General features: G+C 35.7%; 1 protein-coding gene across 1 annotated transcript in view; it reads left to right on the top strand.

Annotated features, from left to right (window-relative positions):
* LOC128198171 (cell adhesion molecule Dscam2-like) overlaps positions 1-19425 on the top strand; it is an 87844-nt gene that overhangs the window by 3634 nt on the left and 64785 nt on the right. The window contains exon 2 of the mRNA XM_052882094.1: positions 6624-6732. Within this exon, the coding sequence (XP_052738054.1) occupies positions 6687-6732 (46 nt within the window). The 5' untranslated portion in view covers positions 6624-6686. The remainder of the gene's footprint in view (positions 1-6623; positions 6733-19425) is intronic.

Here is a 19425-nt window from a genome sequence, read left to right as displayed (position 1 = left end):
TAAAAAGGGCTCTTGCCACCATAAATATTCCTGCGCTAATCGAGCCGTTAGGAATCAGTCGGGATGATGGTAAGAGACCTGATGGATTGACGCTGGTTCCCTGGGAAATGGGGCGGGCCCTAATGTGGGACGCTACATGCGTCGACACATTAGCACCGTGTCATATCAGGGAGACAGAATCAAGACCGGGAGCCGCAGCAGAAAAAGCTGAAACCGGTAAGTGGCTCAAGTATGCCTCTCTGACAGAGAGTTACATATTTGTACCTTTTGCCGTGGAGACCCTTGGGCCATGGAGTCGCAGTGCCAAAAAATTTTTCCGTACCATTTCACCGCGGCTAGTTGCCTCGACTGGTGACAGAAGGGCTGGCTCATTTTTTGCGCAAAGGATCAGCCTGGCTGTCCAGCGCGGAAATGCAGCCAGTATTCTTGCCACCATTCCACGTGGGCATGATTTGTATAGTTATTAGGATAAGTTAGCTTAAGTTCCTTATTGTATTCTTTCTCAATAAAAAAAAAATGTTGTTTTCTTTTACTATAATTTAGATTTCACTTCGCCCCATACATATTTGGGCTAAGGCTTCGCTATTGTAAAGGCTTCAACAGGGTCGCAGACGTAACGAAAAAGGAAAAAGGGGGAATTAACAAGGGCCGGAAATATCCTCGAGGATTATGGCATGGTCAGGGGTTGTACCTTTGTAGAGTGGCACAAAAGGCTGCGCTCATACGAGAGAGAGAGAGAGAGAGAGAGACTGAACAATATGAGTTATTAGAGCCTTGTGTAAGGCGTTTTTGTTAATAATACCATTGTTGTGTTTTTATTATAATTGTTATTGTTTATGGCATATGTCATTACTGTCGTAATATCCCATGTTTCGCCTCGTTGCCTACAGACTTTGAGATCCCGGATTCTGATGCAGGGTCAAGTCTATTGAAAAAGGATTTCTATCTATTTATTTAATACATTTATTGAATTTTAAAACATGAAATTTTCATATACGATATCCTCTCGGAAATTATTGATTTTTTTTGCATAAAAGTAGCCTATGTAAAAATTTAGGGTATCAGGCATAAACTATCTACATTCCAATACTCGGCCAAATTGGTTTAGTATCTATCGGAGTGAAGGAGTAACAAATAATCGCTAACTGCTGGCCGAGCTGTTCTCGAGCTCTTCGCTTATAGTAACATATTTACGATTCATTTTTATTTATAATACATTCTATATACCGGGTGGTATATTTAAATACGAGAAGAATGTAAGACTGGGGGCGCTAAGTGCTGTACCGCGAGGGAGAGGGGAAGGGGGTGAGTGCTTTCGTAAACGGCTGAGGACGCGCTTCACACATCGCTACGTGTTCGGAATATGATTTATGACGCGCTCTAAGTAGTTATGGATATTCTATTTTCGGAAGACAGTTTGGCTTTAGTTGTAACACCAAGATGTGTTCAATTGTTGTTGTGATACTGAAGGAGCGTTAGCAAAGCAGAAACATGTGCCTACCTCCTCTTCTATAATCGTTCTTTGCCTCGTATAAACTACAAGAGATAGCACCATTTGACGCTTTGAAAATGTAGGTAACTTTTTTGCGAATACGTTTGCGTGTGTAGTATAGGGTTGCCTGTGAAAGCCTCTTCATAGCGGCTGACCGGTTGCCCGGCTTCCTATAGCCAAGACTAAATTTTTCATTTTTATTCGATATAATACAATTTACATCCGTTAAACAGATAAGCGAAGGTAAAACTTACTTGGGATTTTAGACCATTGTCAATCCAGCAACGGTTTTTTTTAATTTTATACTTTCGTGAGTATTATTCATATTAATTTATTATAATAAACACGGCTAAAACTCACGTGAAACGCAACGGCTTCTTTGAAAACGGAATCAAATCAAACTATATAATAGTCTTAAATCTATAGCAATTATACCTATAAAAAGCCCTTTCACACGATATTAGTGATACGATTACGTGCGCTGCATTCATTAAGGATTGTCATCGATGAGGTTTTTAATATAACTTCCGGTCAAGCAGATGGATGAGAGAAAGCATTGCCTGTAATACTATACAGACAATGGTTTCCCTCATCAATCTGATCTTATCATCAACACTTTAAGAGGTACACTCACTAGAAAAATGCTTTTCTTACTAACAAAGACTTACAATCGTCCTTGCTTTCTTTTGCACACAAGTGACACAAGCCCGTTCACGTTGTACTCGTAGTTACAAGACTCTGGACCGGATGACTGGAAAATGGCAAATTACAACATAATATGTTGTAATTTGCCATTTTTGAACTTCTTTTTTAAACAACTGTTAAGTTTCTTATCAATAAAATCCGATTTCCAAACCAGCCATATAGTCATTACTCACTGACAGCCTTGTTAGTATTGAAAAAATATTCGTATAGAAGTTTGAATTAAAATAATTTCATTTAATTACAAAGAACTACCTAGAGTCCATCATATATATGTTTAGCCATTATATTTCTTCAACAAATGAAACGGCAATGATATTTGGTGGCATAAATAAACATAGCTATTGTACAAAGCGCCCTACTACTCAATACCCAGCCGCGACGACGAAGCAACCTTTGCCGCACGCAAAACAAAAGTCGCCACAAACGCGCGCACGTGTGAAGAGGCTTTAGTTCTCACAAATTCATCATTAGCGCCAGTCTCGGAGCGCTTTCTATCGCACATTACGCTGCGGAATATTCTAGAAGCCAATTAGTGGTGAACGTTCCACTCTGACGGCTCTGTTTAGGTGTAACTCAGCCTTCATTACGACACTTGACACTTTCGTTTATTAATATTAAATTCTATAGTGTCTCTGTCTATCTGTAAGTATGTTTCTATTGCTCTATTCATTTTTAATATCTCCCTACAATCTCCCTATCAAAAGTAGGTATCATTTATTGTCGTGATCGACAGTTATCGTTAAAGACAATATTCTTTCATTCTGAACCCGCATAACGGAATTGAGGCAGCTCCATCCTCTTATCTCTCTCCTGAGACACATGCCTGGGTCCTGGAGTCATCATCCTCATCATCATATCAGCCGATGGACATCCACTGCAGGACGTACGAATTTTTTAAGGAACCTCCAAACATCACGATCATGGGCCGCCATAAAGCGAATCCCTGCTACTCGCTTGATGTGCGCAGTTTGTAGTGCGGGGTCGCCATTCCAGCACTTTGGGCCCTGTACACAAGCGAAATTGTACATCGATTAGATCATTAAGTTAATATTTCTGAAACTCTCTCGTGCTTACCAGAAAACAGCAAAACGACTTACGTTAGGTTTTCTGAAAATTCGTTTCCAAACTCATATAGTACATTATTAACATCACCATTTAGTCCGTCGACCCAATTTCGTACGATCCGCGTACCGCTGAATTCTCTGAAATATTCGGTAAAATAATTTCTTTCTATAATATCTTCGTATCGAACTTAAATACAATAGTTGCAAAGAAATAAAATATTGATAATTATACATGTACATAAAGGAATGTTTTGGTTATTGTAATTTTTTTATCGCAGCTTTATTCCTTAATCGTAAACATTAAAAGATAAAACTTTGTTGACAAAAAAAAAACAGAAAACTCTATATTATAACCTGCGTACTGCATTGACTTTTAAGTAAAAGATTGTATCAAGTATAAACAATATTAAGATGAAATTCGAGCGCAGCACTTGATAACGTGTTTGCGTGAACATGTCGGATTACATGCATACATACATACATCATCAGGTTAGCACCGCCTTCAAAGTGATCAACAGTTAGAAAATAATAATATAATATATTGTGTGATTTCATGTTTTTGAAGTCGTCGGTTGGAATTTTTTTTATAATAACTTCTATATTTATTTATTTTTCAAAGACGGTTTGGTTTTATGTTGTATTGTACGAGCACATATTTAGACAAGCATTATCGGTTGTGTGTGAAAATGAAGGAGCGTCTATGAGTGAGCAAAGTCGAATCATTGTTTGTAAATTATCTTCAGTCTGTAAGTGGTCACTAAGCTACGAAGATTTCTGTTGTGCTAACGATCATTCAGTTTACACACACATACGTTTGAGCTTTCACTCAACCCCTACATCCAAAGCCAACCATCTTCATGAAGTAGAATACGAATAATACAAGCGTATCAAATGACAAAGCGAGGGCAATGTCGTCACATGAGGTTACTCTGTGTGCCATCCTTTATATACCTGAACATCGTGTGTGCCTGTTATAATTTACTACATTTCGGCAGCGTTTCGGCTAACAGCCGCCATATAAATTTCCCCGTCGTAAACCCGGCGGAATAAAATTAAGACGACTCTTATCCGACGAGTTCTCCGAGTTACATTTATCAACGCTGCCGCTACTTTAAAAAGTCTTCAAAGAATTTTACGCTCAAAATTTTTATCTTAAAACCCAGTTGGAATTGTTTGCGCTGCCTTCTTGAACTTTACGTCTTGCGTTTTATGCTGTGACTGACTTTAAATGTCACGACTTAAGTTACTGTTTTCCTTTTTTATGATAAATAGGCTTGTGCTGACTACAGTCATGCCTATTAGAGAGTAGCGATGAAGTCTAAGTTGGTACGTACGCTTGCCTACAAAATGCCTAAACCTATATGTACGTTAGAAAGAGAAAGGCAGAACAAGATGGTGAAATTTCTACGCACACTCTACATACTACATCGTAAAAAAACGACAAACAAACAACATTGCGACGGTACTGCAAAGTCTGTCTGTGTATACTTGGTCTTAAGTGGCCCAGTGGTTAGCTACGCATATTAGTAGATCGGCTAACATTTCGGTAATCACTAAGTTTTAAAATATTCTGTAAATGTGAGCTTTGTTTGTAACAAAATGTTTATAATATTATTTGCAGCGCAATAACAAAGAGAAAGAGATTGTAATGAAATAATTGAAATAAACAGTCAAACATTTTCAAAATGTAATTAGTCAACTCGCAAAATATTTTAACTTATTCATGGCGGAATTCACCGCGCCATTTAGAGTCCGTGGAGCGAATTAAACGCGCGATACGGAGAAAATTAACAAAAAAATCTTTGTAACATTCGGAGCTCGCTCTGCAGGCAGGTAGGTAGGGTATCTCTGAATCAATTATGCACGGTTCTAACGAGATATGATAGAGGGGAGTCCTTCATGAAACAGCTTTTGACAAATCTAGTTAAAGCTCTTCATTGAAAACTGTCTCGTTGTGTGGGTAACCTGTATGGTTTAGGTTCACGAGGTCCTGGGTCCCGGGTCCCGGGTCAAGCTACGTAATATTGATTTTCTTTTTTCAAAGACATTTTCAGTAACATTCTGCCCCAAGTCGGGAAGTCTTAGCCTCGGAAAGCAGCTGTGCAGCTTCTGCTCATTATTATTTAATTATTGATCGTTGAAAATCAAACATTGCTGCAACACTCTCTATAATGCGAATTGCTAAGGGTAATAGCCGACAAACCCGCATTATAGCACTGTTGTGGGTCTAAGTTCCATATTATCTCCTCTCCTATCTGAGGACTCAGGAAGGAATTAAGTAGGCGGTTATTCCAAGGCAATTAAACAATTAAAATAACTACATTTTCAAAATGTAGTATTTAATTCGTAAAATATTTTTAGCGACGCAATTCACCTACTCAAACACGCGGAAAACTTAAATAAATAAATAAAATAAAATAAAATAAATCTTTGAAATATTTAGAGCTCGCTTCGAATCAATTATGCAGTGCCTTAACGAGATATAATAAAGGGAAGTCGTTCATGAAACAGCTTTTGACAAATCTGATTAAGGCCTTCCATTAGCCGAGTATCATCTTTTTCCACCAAAAGAAACCTTGCATTTTTAAATGCGAAAAATTCAAACGAATTTTCAAAATGTAATTTTATTCTTCGCGTCCTATTTATATTTAACTGTTTGAATAACATTACGCTGAGCATGTTCCAAATAAACTGTTTAATATAAAATTCATGTTTTCTCACGTTCGTGAGGGAACGGCGCACCGGTATTTTTTTTTTTCTTTTTTTATAATAATTGGATTCATAATTTGGATTTCTAAAACAATATTCAGATATACTCATAATATTAACATTGTTTTATATTCATAATTTCTTTTACGTATTAATTCTTGTTATAACCAAATTCAGAGTTAAAGAGATACTTGACTTGATACTTTCTCTTTCTTTTCGTCACTACCGGTATTTAAGAGTCTGTTGTGGTTACTTCAAATTGAATTCCTTTTAAAGATTTGTGTTTTTTTTCTTTTATTTATGGTTTTTTATAATTCTTTGAAGCGGACCAACTTGTCAGGAGGAGGATGAAAATCCACACCACTTTCGGTTTCTACACAACATCATACAGGAACGCTAAATCGTTTGGCGGTACGTCTTTGTTGGTAGGGTGGTAACTAGCCACGGCCAAAGCCTCCCACCATCCAGACGTAAACCAATTAAGAAAACCAAAGACTTAGGCAATAAAAGTATCATCCGAACACTGGTTTCATTAGGTACACAACAGGGTCCAGAACCATAATAAAATAAATAAATATGAATGTGAATATGAATGTGAGTAACTTTGCTAGTTGTTATTATTGGTTAGTCAGTGATTGATTGTTTGTCCACAGAGTCAGCAGCCGGTAGACATGACGCTGCAATCAATGATGTGACCAGACACTGACGCTGCCACAATGTGCTCGTGGTGGGTCTACGCCATCACCATACTCTTTGCCATGGGTAAGTTAACATCAGTCCATACTGCATACATTTAAACATTTGAAGATGACTGAAACATAAACCGCTAATTGACTCTCTTGTAGCTACAATCCTCGAATAAGGGTAGATTAAGCAGAAGAAGTTTCCGTTTAAAACACATATTTCAAACTCTACTCTAGGAGAATAAGATGATTTATAGCGTCACTGGAAGAATTAACATTTCATATTTGTGGTTAGAATAAAATTATACTGTAACACTCAATACCCAAATAGCTGTCAGACTAGACGAGACACAAAAACTTAACCTACATAAAGTAAGAGCTCACATGAGCGGGCGCTCTGTGGAACGGAAAAACCGTTTCAGAAGTCGCGATAAACGCGCGCGTAACGAAGCGAAGCGAAACGCGGTAAGCTTTTCTGCTTTTATTGAGTTTCCTTCCCTTCGTTACTGTATGAGGAATTTAATAACTGCTGACTTATGAGCTCGGTTACACGTCGAATGTTATGGAAAATATGTATTTTCGCAGAATTTTGAATTATAAGCTTTCCACTTGAGCATCATTATTTTATATATTACAGCCTATTTTAACGGCCCACTATAGAGCCAGGCCTTTTCCTAACAGGAGAGGGGATATGGAGCTAAGAGCCATTCGTTGCTGTGATGAGGGTTGGAAAAATATAGTATAATATTCCACAGCCCTAATATTCCACAAGACATGAACCCGTTCTGATTTTCGGGATTTGAACCCATATCGGCTAACCTGGACTGAACCATCGAGGCAGTTTAGAATAATATGTTTCAATAATATTTAACTAACAAATATTGTTCACGTAAATATGGCAGCTGAATTTTAAATTATTTACATTGTGGTTAAATTTTGCATAACAACTATAATTAAATATTAATTTAGATAATAATGCAAGTTTGGTACCAAAAGGACGTCTTTCTAAATTTTATATGGCAGACTCCTAGAAAATACGGAGAATTTTCGCACCCTCATGGGCAGTTTGATGATGAAATTAAATATTATTTATCATTTAAATTTTCTTCGTTGTAAATATAATTATTTAATGGGTAATTTAACTATAAAATATAAAACAGAAATATCGAAACGTAATTTAACTATTTACTCGCAGATCGTTCCAACAAAAACAATTTTATGAATTGAAATATGCAGCAAAATTAATTTAAAAGTTAATGCAATCCTGTCTGAAAATACAGTGTCCGTAAATTTTATTTTATTTCGTATCTGCATACGTATATTTGGGCTGCAGTCGTTTTTGTATTCAACAAAAATAATGTAAAAAATTCATATTTTTTTTTTGGTTTTACAAAATTAACTGCCACCGACTGGCCGGCGTTCTTTGTGAAGTATTTAACGCAAATTTAACAAAAATAACAGAAATTGTAAAAAAACACGATCTATTTGTTCTGAATTATGAATAGGTATACATAACAACGTGTAAAATTTCAGGATTTGTCTTTTTAATATCTATACTAATATTATAAAGCTGAAGAGTTTGTTTGTTTGATTGATTGACCGCGCTAATCTCAGGAACTTATATTGGTCCAATTTAAAAATTATTTCAGTGTTAGAACCTAACCTAAACCATTTATCGAGGAAGTCTATAGGTTTTGTATTATCCCCGTATTCCTACGGGAACGGGAACCAAATGGGTGAAACCGCGAGGTGTCAGCTAGTTATTAAATAATACTAATTAGCTTATCACGAGCTCACTGTTTTGAATTCTGGGTCGGTCTATAAAATGCTGAGTTCTTTTTATTTATTTTCAGCACGAGTCTAAGCTCCATATCGTTTTTGAGGAAAGGGGGAGGGAGGAGAGGATCCCCTCTTTCCCTCTCCTCTCTTCTCTCCTCAGAGAGACTGATAGTAATGATTTAAAATAATAATCGTCTTAGTATTGGTAGAGCTGTTTATGCTTATCAAGGCAAGTACTTTGCCTTGATAAGCTTATATAATGTCTTGCTTATCATTGAATATTTGAATACGTCAATTTCAACATTTTCATATGTACCCGTGTCACAGAATGCATGTCCATGTTCAGATAAAGGTTGATTTCCTTCAAATATTTTTATTTGTACGATGTTATAACCTATGGTAACTCCCATAATAGCACAGTGTGCTTCTTGATCAAGCAACCGACGCCGACGCCCGGACACTATGAATATTATCACCAGGTTATTTTTAATTAGCCGACGCCCCGCGGTTTCACCCGCGTTTCATTCCCCTTGAGAATACGGAATAAAATATAGCCAATGACACAGATAACATAGCTTTCTAGTGATACAAGATTTTTAAAATCGGTTCTGTAGATACAGAGATTGTCCCCTACAACACCACAATCTTTATCTATATACTCGTAATAGATAGATAGATAGAATAGCTTACTGACGCCTTTTCCTGACGCCCTTGAAGAAGTATTTGAAACTTAGAGTACTCTTCTGTAATGCTACGAGTAGTTGGCGGGCTTACGAAGATGTTAATTATACGGATTCGGAGGCTTAACGTGTTCTCCGAGGCACGGGCAGTACTAAAGGTTATATTTAAAGTATCTATTTTATACCGGGCTTCCTCACCTGAGCCCGGTAGCTCCAATTTACATTTTAATTTGCCCCGGGACTGTCACACGCCGCGCTAAAAATGTTTGTTTTATACAAACAACGACAATTTAGCTTCTATTCAATCACGTGAAATACTGGGCGAAAAATACAATTTACGGGTTAACTGTGAAAAAATGGTCGATTTATTATCCCCAATATATGTGGGACCAAACTCCGTCCAATGATATTTTTTGTAACGTTGCGTAATCCAGAGCCGTGATGTGTGTGACCAGTGCCAGTGGACATGCCCTCTGCCTCCTACTTCGGAGGGTGTGGGTTACTCTCGTCCGGAACGTGCACCTCCAACTTTTCAGTTGTGTGCATTTTAAGTAATTATATGTCACGTGTCTCAAACGGTTAAGGAAAAACATCGTGAGGAAACCTGCATACCTGAGAATTTTCTTAATGCTGCGTGTGTGAAGACTGCCAATCCGCATTGGGCCCGCGTGGTGGACTATTGGCGTTGACCTCTCATCCTGAGAGGAGACTCGAGCTCAGCAGTGAGCCGAATATGGGTTAAGAATGAAGAATATCTTAACTAAGTCTGATCGACATTTAATACCAGATACAGCTTTCCCACTGATAATGAAGCTTTCCATTGGTGAAAGAAATTTTGAAATCGGTTCATTGAAATAGCCTTGAAAGCGTAACGAGCAAGCAATATATAAGGCAAGTATGGATTGCTACGGCAAGATCCGTGTCTATAGTGTCAACTTAACAAGAGAAGTTCCGTCTCAGTCGCTATCACCGATCTAGTGAGCCTCTTGTTACATCAGTGTGAGACACGATGGAGCCAAGCGTCGGGCTCGGAGCTCAGCTGTATGATAATACATACCTCGATTATACGATTAAATACTTGGTCCGGAGCCAACGTTACATTTGGCGAGCGACTCGACGAAACGGTTTAAAGTATTTGTCACAAACGGGGTTTGGGCCTTCCAATGCAATTGTTTGGTTAAACTGCTTTTGTAATATTATACTTACATTTGGTCCTACTTATAGTGATTACTATGCAGTCTGTATACTATTCTATACTATTCAGTTTTATTTATTTGCTTGTCCCAATCTTTAAACGTACGTAAGTCGGATTTAAAAATTTGGAAGTTTAAGATCATTCAAAACTTATTACTCTATATTTTTTTTGTTCAGTGAATGGAAAATCGAAGTCAAAAACATTTTATTTGATGAATATGTTCAAAGTGAATAAGGTGAAATACAACCATAAGGATGCCATTATTCCGTTAAAAAATGTTAATGGTTGTCAATCCATATCAAATGTCTTACGTATTGAAACATTACTCCCTAAACTGAAAATTACAGTAAACGTAGTTTTACAAAATTACACATCTAATATATAAAATTCTCGTGTCACAGTTTTCGTTACCATACTCCTCCAAAACGGCTTGACCGATTTTGATGATTTTTTTTGTGCTTATCCGGTATCTATGAGAATAGGCCAACATCTATATTTTATACCGCGTCCGCTAGTAACTTAATAAAAATATGTACTTACATGTAATGGCTACAATTTATTGCATTTTGTAGTAATTCTGAAAATTGTCACAATATGTTGGTAGCAATTACGTAGAAATACGTAGATATTCCGTTTCACTGCTGGCTCGGTACCGTTCGTTATGTTTTGTCAACTCGGATTGAAATCCTCGAACCAAATTCACGTAGAATCGCCTCGGATCTGCCACATATGTTTCGGACATCGGAGGTAGTTTTGGTTGTTTATCTATCGGGGCGGATATCTTCGGAGCGTGGAATTTATTATTTAATTTATAAATGGACAATTACACATGTTAAAGTTAAAATCCAATGTTTACCAATATGAATTTAGCTACAAAATGTCTTGTAGAGCAAGTATTTAGAATTTCAAAGACCAATCCAGGGCTAGAACGCCGAGCCTCGTGGACTAACTAACCACTGAGCCCACGTGGCATTTGACACTCATTAAGAAACTGTAATAAAACTATCCTATATTTTAAATTAGATTCAAGCGTACATATTTATAAAATTTCAAATCAGTCTATCTAGTTTCGAGTATAAGCGACATTAAAAATAATTAGAAATTTAAATATAGATTTAGCACTCGTTAATAACTAGCAACCCAACAAAAGTATTAAGGGTGGGCAGCATTAATTTAAAAACAATTAGGGTGGAAGTAAAGAACAACATTAATGTTATAATATACAATTAAAGGGGAGGATTGTATTGTGTCCGCGCCCCCGCCCCCGCCCCCGCCCCGTGTATTGTTGTGAAATAAACCACTTCATAAACAAAGGAATACCTACCGCTCCATAAATACGAGCGGACAAGTTGATACACTGCGGTTTCGTTCCTGGATATTTCGTCTGTTTTTATTATATTTAAAGAATCCAAATCGAATTTTTATTTGTATCTGAATTTTTATTTATACTATAGATTTTTATTTTATTTAACGATAAAATATTATCTGCATATTAATCTAATTTAGGAGTAATGCAATTACTCGTATAATAGTGCGTTTCTTAAACGTATATCTACGGATAATACTGGAATACTCATTAACTTAGTGGTTAGTTGATCATTATCAAGCTGGTATCAAGACTGTTACCAGCTTCATTCAACTGAATTACCCATGACTACCGTCATCATCATATCAGCCGATGGACGTCCACTGCAGGACATAGGCCTTTTGTAGGAACTTCCAAACATCACGATACTGAGCCGCCAGCATCCAAAGAATCCCTGCGACTCGCTTGATGTCGTCAGTCAGTCAGTCCACCTGATGGGGGGTTGACGAACACTGCGCTTTATAGTGCGGGATCGCCATTCCAACACCTTGTGACCACAATGTCCGTGGCTTTTCGAACTATGTGCCCCGCCTATTGCTATGAGCTATTGAGCTATGGTTCTTCGTATCTCCTCATTTTTTATTAGACCACGCATCCATCCTATCCATTTCATTCCATTCCTACTTCCAAAAAGGAGGAGGTCGTGAGAAGGTATGTTTCTGAATAGGTATATCTTTTTTTAGTTTATTCACCGAAATTTTCGCCAATTGTCGACTTTATATTTTAATATAAAGTTAACGTAGATAGGTTTGAGACTGAACGAAGTCACGTTTATTCCTCACCCGTTGCTCTGTTCCTCATAAAGGCTTAATAAGTTCAGGAACGACGTTTTCATTAACCGAAACACTAAAAGATACAAAGTTGCCGCATCTTGTTTATATGCTAATGCGTTTTGCGTGCAATTTCATAATCCCTGTACACGATATCCAATCTTATTTACTTAGCCATAAGAAATGTTATCCTTTGGCACATTAGCTCTCTTTATAAGTCGGGATTACGATTAATTTCTTTCTGTTCTGTGTTTTAGTTTCAGTGGAAACCAATTTTCAAAATAAATTTTTGCAGAAAATGGCTCGTTGGTTCAATAAATAGCTTATGATGCCTTCAGATAACGAAGACCTGGGTTCATGTCGTGGGTAGGGCTGAGCTTTTCTTCCTTTTAAGAATTTTCAATGAAAATTCTCAGCCTGGATTTGGGAAAAGTCTTCTATTACATACACGTGCATTGGAGAGCACCTGGTAGTAGTCAACCACAAAATTTAATAAAACATCACTAAGCCCGCCCATCCGCTGTAACGGAGCGAGGTGAGTCTTTCTTTTTATTCTTTATAAGTTAGACCTTGATTACAATCTCACCTGATGGTAAGTGATGATGCAATTTAAGATGGAAGCGGGCTAACTTGTTAGGGGGAGGATGAAAATGCACACCCCTTTCTACACGACATCGTACCGGAACGCTAAATCGCTTGGCGATACGTCTTTGTCAGTAGGGTGGTAACTAGCCACGGCCAAAGCCTCCCACCTGTCAGACCTGGACCAATTAAGAAACCTCAATCGGCCCAGCTGGGGATCGAACCCAGGACCTACGTCTTGTAAATCCACCGCTCACGCCACAGCGCCACAGAGGTCGTCTAAGCTCCATTTTCTCTCATATATAAGCAGGCTGGCCTGGCTCTAGTGGAGTGATAGAATAGACGAATAATGATGGTTGTAGAGAATATAGAATAGAATTCAAGAGCAATTGAAACCAGCTTTGAATTATTGCTTCAAGGACCATTCAATATGGCGGACACAATCGTGTTATAGACAGGTCGATACAAACATGCCTGATACTATAATACAATTAAATTCCCCTGTCCGGGAAAACGATATTATGCTTCCCAATAATAACAGTAAAAGTATCAAATAAGGTTATAGAACAAAAATGGATGACTAAAAATATTAAACGGTGTTGTATTCGTAAAAGAAGTTTATATTTAAGATATCATCTTTCAAAATCAAAGGAAATGAAAAAAAATTACAAGATGAAATACCGTAAATATTCTTCAATACTTAAAAGATGTATAGTGAATGCAAGACGTATAAGCAATCACAACAAATTACAACAGTCCAATAATATGTGTAGATCAGCTTGGCATATTATAAAGAACAACTTTAATTATAAAAATAATGTAAACAATAACTTATTAAAAATTAAATATAATAATGACATTTATACAGACCCTAGAATAATTTGTGAAAAATTTAATAATTCGTACATCAATGTAGTAAAGGACACTAATAAAATATCAGACAAACATAATTTTAAGATTAACATTGACATTCCTTTTAATCCTAATAGTATATTTTTAAGTCCTGTAAGTTATCTTGACATATACAAAATAATAAAAGCATTGAAGAATACAGCGTCGACTGGTTATGATAATATTAATACTGGAGTTTTGAAAGAAACGGCTTCTTTACTAGCTCCTCCTCTGAGCCACATTATAAATTTGAGTATTGTCCAAGGGCACTATCCTTCACGCCTAAAGTACTCAATAGTTAAACCGCTCTTCAAAAAAGGGGATAAAATGGACATAAATAATTACAGACCTGTCACTTTGATACCAATAATATCCAAAGTTATAGAAAGGGTCATGTACAATAAATTATACAGCTTTTTGTCGATTTGTGACATTTTAAAAACTGAACAGTTTGGTTTTAGGAAAAATAAGTCTACTACATTGGCGTGCTTTACATTAATAAAAAATGTGACAGAAAGCCTTAATGAAGGTGTTGCTCCCATAGCAGTATATCTTGATATGAGCAAAGCGTTTGACTTTGTTGAACATAATACACTGCTCAAGAAACTGGAACATTATGGCATAAGAGGACCAGCACATGATTGGTTTGAATCATATTTAAGGGATAGAAAGCAATGTGTCGAAATTTGTAACATAGAAGGTACTACTAAAACGATATTTCGATCGTGTTATCGAGAAAATAGATTTGGAGTACCACAGGGCAGTGTTCTCGGACCCTTGCTTTTTCTTCTTTACATTAATGATTTGCCTAATACAACGAATCATGAATGTATCCTTTTTGCAGACGACACCACCCTGTTAATCAAATGTAAACAACATCAAAATATTGAACGTGAATTAAAAGGTGCAATAACAGGCGTGGTGGAATATCTTAAAAATAATAATTTAAATGTTAACATGGGAAAGACCAGTATAATGCGATTTCAAACCTATAAATCTCAACCACAAAAAATTGATATACAACTAAATGATACGCGCATTCAGGAGGTAGATGAAAATAAATTTCTGGGAATTACAATAGATAAGTATTGTAATTGGAAGGCTCATATTCAACAACTCATTTCTAAAATTGACAAATATGTATATGCATTAAGGCGCATAAGGCAAGTTGTATCTGTGGATGCAGCAATTCTAGCGTATCATGGTTACGCAGCTTCTTTATTAAGATATGGATTGATACTTTGGGGTAATTCAACTGAAGCGCATCTAGCATTTAAGGCACAGAAACGTTGCATTAGGGCTATATGTAATGCTGATTGGACGGATAGCTGCAAGCCATTGTTTAAGAAGCTAAAAATTCTACCACTTCCATGTTTGTACATATTTGAAATCTGCATTTTAATAAGAAAGAATCCAGAATATTTCAAGTTTAAATCAGAATTAAACCCTGAGTCAAGGCTCAAAAATAAATTATGTGTACCCTACCAACACTTGGCCTTGTATAGGGATAATGTATACTGTTCAGCTATACGTATTTATAATAAGTTGCCACCGCACAGTTATAACATGTCATTTTCTTCTTTTAAAAAATATTTATTGAAATTATTATTATATAAAAATTATTACTGTGTAAAAGACTTTTTAAATGACAAATTCTAAATGCAACAATAAATGTAATCAGTTATGATTTTCTTATAAATTATTGACTCTTTAAATTTTAATTTCTGACATTGATTTTTAATTTTTGACTTCATTTTTAAATTATATGACATTGATTGATTTAATGTTGCATTACACCTGACATAGCATTTATATTGACATTGTTTAATGAATTCTGATAGTATATTAATTATTTTCTTATTTTAACAAAATTGAAACATGTTCACCGATTTAATATTTAATTATTGGAATTATTAGTTAGTATAATATTACTTTTAATATTCATACACCTGTCAAGGTAGAAAGTATATATGTCTATAGCTTGTTCTGTAAACCTTCTGTACTTTCTCATGAATAAATGAATTATTATTATTATTATTATTATTATTAACGTTATCCGGATTAATAGAATAATTGCAGCAATACCTGATGGGCTATTGATAGATCACTAGAACGTATGGAAGGTATGTCAATTGTTTTAGAACATAACTATATTGCAGTATCATATTGGACTCGATTCTCTTTGTTTCAAAGCTCAGCTCCGTACATATAGATACCTCACGTAGTTCCAAGCGAACATGAATTTCAAACAAACTCATATTATTATATTATTGTATAAAGTTGAAGTGTGTCTGTGATTTAGAAATATCTGTGTTTTCAGTTTATAGTTATGTACACAATACCAAAAAAAAAAAACCTTTTATAAAATTTTGGCTGTCCGGACTAATATTTTTAATACCTAACTAAACTGATTTTAAATCTATATTATGTACTTAATTATATACTAGCATACCCTAAATGTTTCCATTTTCTTGGGAATAAAATATAAATCGCTAATATTGTAGCTTTAGCAATCGATCCAGTAGTTTAGGAGCCTATTCGTAACAAATAGACATATAAAAAGAATCATCAAAATCGCTTCATCAACGACGAAGTTATCCGTGAACACATAAAAAAATATACGATCGAATTGAGATACCTCCTCCTTTTTTGAAGCCATTTAAACAATCAAATCTCTTTATAATGTTAGCTATGACAACAATTTGAGTAAACTATTGCTATTACCAATAAGTTAAGTTAAATATAAAATCAATTTCCAATAGTGAAATGTGTGTCACAAATGCCTTTCACGTCTCGTGTGCAAATATGCAGTTTAATTCTCTCAGTTAAGTTAAAAGTTAACGGCAACAGCACAGTTTAATCTCGACAACAAAGTGTCGGCAACTTGCTGATTAAAACACATAAAAGAACCGTCGACTATAGCATTATATTTTTCGTAGCTAACTTATTCTCAACGTTGCACTTCGAGAATACTATTCTCCAACTTTCTCGGCAGTAAGTAAGTTTAAGATAAACATAGTTTATTTAATAGATTATTATTTTATTTTGATATAAACAAATAAAAAATACATACAACAAAGTTCATCATCCATTTATACGTTACTTTCCAAAATCTATCTTATTTATGGGGTGAATAAACTTGTTTATCTTTCAACTGTTGTTGTTGTCATGTATATATGTATTTTGTATTTCGTATGTCTGTACAATTACGATCATAACTCATCAAATGAAATGTTGAGTGACGATCATAGTAAAGCCGGATTTATATTTGTCTGATGTGGCGTGTCGTGACGCATCAGAACAGAATCGGTATCATACGTTTTTATATGGCAACGTTTACATTTATGTGTTGTGACATGTCGTGATGGCTTCTGATGTGATGTGCCGCTTACAAAATGTATGATACCGATTCCGTTGTCATGCGTCACGACACGACACATCAGACAAATATAAATTCGACTTAGTAACAGATATTATTCAATGGAAAGTCTCAATAGCATTTTGAGTGTCAATTAACAGTTAAATAATGCAAAAAGGTATATTAATCTATTATCTAGTAGCTATGTTAATCTATTTTTAACTAAAACAATTAAAGTAACTAAAGTAAGTTGTAGTTCGGTTTTGATTGTTTCAAACACAAAAACAAATAATGCGGTCATTCTGTACGTTGATACAGTAAAGTTGTAGTGAATCACAAAGTGTTTTTGTGTGATAAATTAAACGCATAAAACAAGAAATACGCGACACTCCATTGTTCCCGTAGTAAAAGTTACAGCGGAGTTATAGACGCGCCCAGGGCTGACCTCCGACCAAAGTGACAATAATTAACTACAAATTAAAGATAGTCTCCGTTTCCAGTGTTGTAATGGTACTTTTTCATTGTTCCTTAGTTAGTGTATGATGAATTGTTTTATCGGTCTAGTATAACTGTGGATAATGTGGTCGTGAGTTCGAATTCCTAGACGTCTATGAATTGAACTGAACTGAAAAGATATTCTTAGTAACAATCTGAAGTTTGTAAGTGTAAGATACACTGCCGTGCCTGGGATAGCATGTTAAACGTTATTCCTGATCATTATAATTAATACTTGATAGTAATGGTTACAGAGTCAAATACCCTGAGCCCACCAATTCCTTCTATACCTATGGAAAACGGCCTGGCTCTTTTGTGGCTCACCTATTCTGATTATTTTACTCGTACCGTGATTCAAAAATTACGGTATTTCTTAATCAGCGGCGTTTACGTCAATGACATTTACCCATTTGCGTAACTATTCGAAAAAGTTAGGGTTTCTTTTGGAAAATATCACAATAATGATTTGTTAGCTTTTCACAAAAATAGGTTTACCCTCGACAACCCTTGCCCGTCGCCCGTCGCCCGTCGCCCGTCGCCCGGGGACTGCAGGTAATAACCCGGCGCTCACAATTCATTCGCAAATATATTGACGCTATATTCTTGTCAAACCGACCTGTTTCGGGTTGTTGCCTTTATGATTATTCTTGTAGAGTCCCTGGAGGACTATTTTTTATTGGCGCTATTGTTCAATGCATTTACACTTGATAGAAATACCACTTGACTATATTTCTTACGTTTTAAAAATATTTTACTTTTTGCTTTATTGCGATACATTTACAGAAGGAATAAATTATAAACAAATATAATTAGCCAACAAGCAGCGTACGTGCGCGTTTTATATTACAGTCCTACAAGACCGTTGTATGCCAATCTGTCAAAAGAAAACCGTTAAAAAATCTCTAAATAAATAAAATTACAAAATACAGACCACTTTTCAAAAATAAAACCAGGAAAAGAAAAACAAGAAGTCGTATCGTTAAGTCCGAATGGCCGCGAACTTTTTAAAAGTTTCTTAAGTTATGCAAGATTGCGCCCCCGCGCGCCCTCCCCCGCGCCGCGCACTCCGTTATGATATTATTATTATTTCCGAGATCTCGGGGCAATGCGAGGAAATTAACTCTATCGCACACTGTCACGAGCCCCGCAGAAGTGAACTCATCGAGGATATTTATTAAAAATAGAATATATTTAGTTAACATTGCGTTAGATGCCATCTTTTCTTTAAACCTTTGCCATTAAATTTTTGTTGCCATATCATTTCTTCATTTCTTTACATTCTTCACTTAAAAGCAGGTGGGTCATCGTGTAATAAGTAAATTATTTAAATTTAAATTAAAACATCACTAGACATATTATATTATGTTTATTTTATATTAAATATTATGCCACACATCACCATTCCTCCTTTATACCCAGGACAATAAATAAATAATTGTATAATTAAAATAAAGACAACTGATTAAAATATACTAATTCCAATAATTTTTTATTGTTTGAATTTTAAAACAATATCTACTAAAAATATTCTGCTGAAATTTGCAATAAAAATCTAAAAATATATTATATTTACAATTATTAAAATAATTACCGGCACAGTTGTTCCATCAGAAGCAGCTGACTCGACCTTTCGGTGCGGCAGTTACCGTAGTGTAG

Source organism: Bicyclus anynana, chromosome 1, assembly GCF_947172395.1.
Source record: "Bicyclus anynana chromosome 1, ilBicAnyn1.1, whole genome shotgun sequence".
NCBI classification, from domain to species: domain Eukaryota; kingdom Metazoa; phylum Arthropoda; class Insecta; order Lepidoptera; family Nymphalidae; genus Bicyclus; species Bicyclus anynana.
This window is presented reverse-complemented; position numbering and strand designations above follow the sequence as displayed.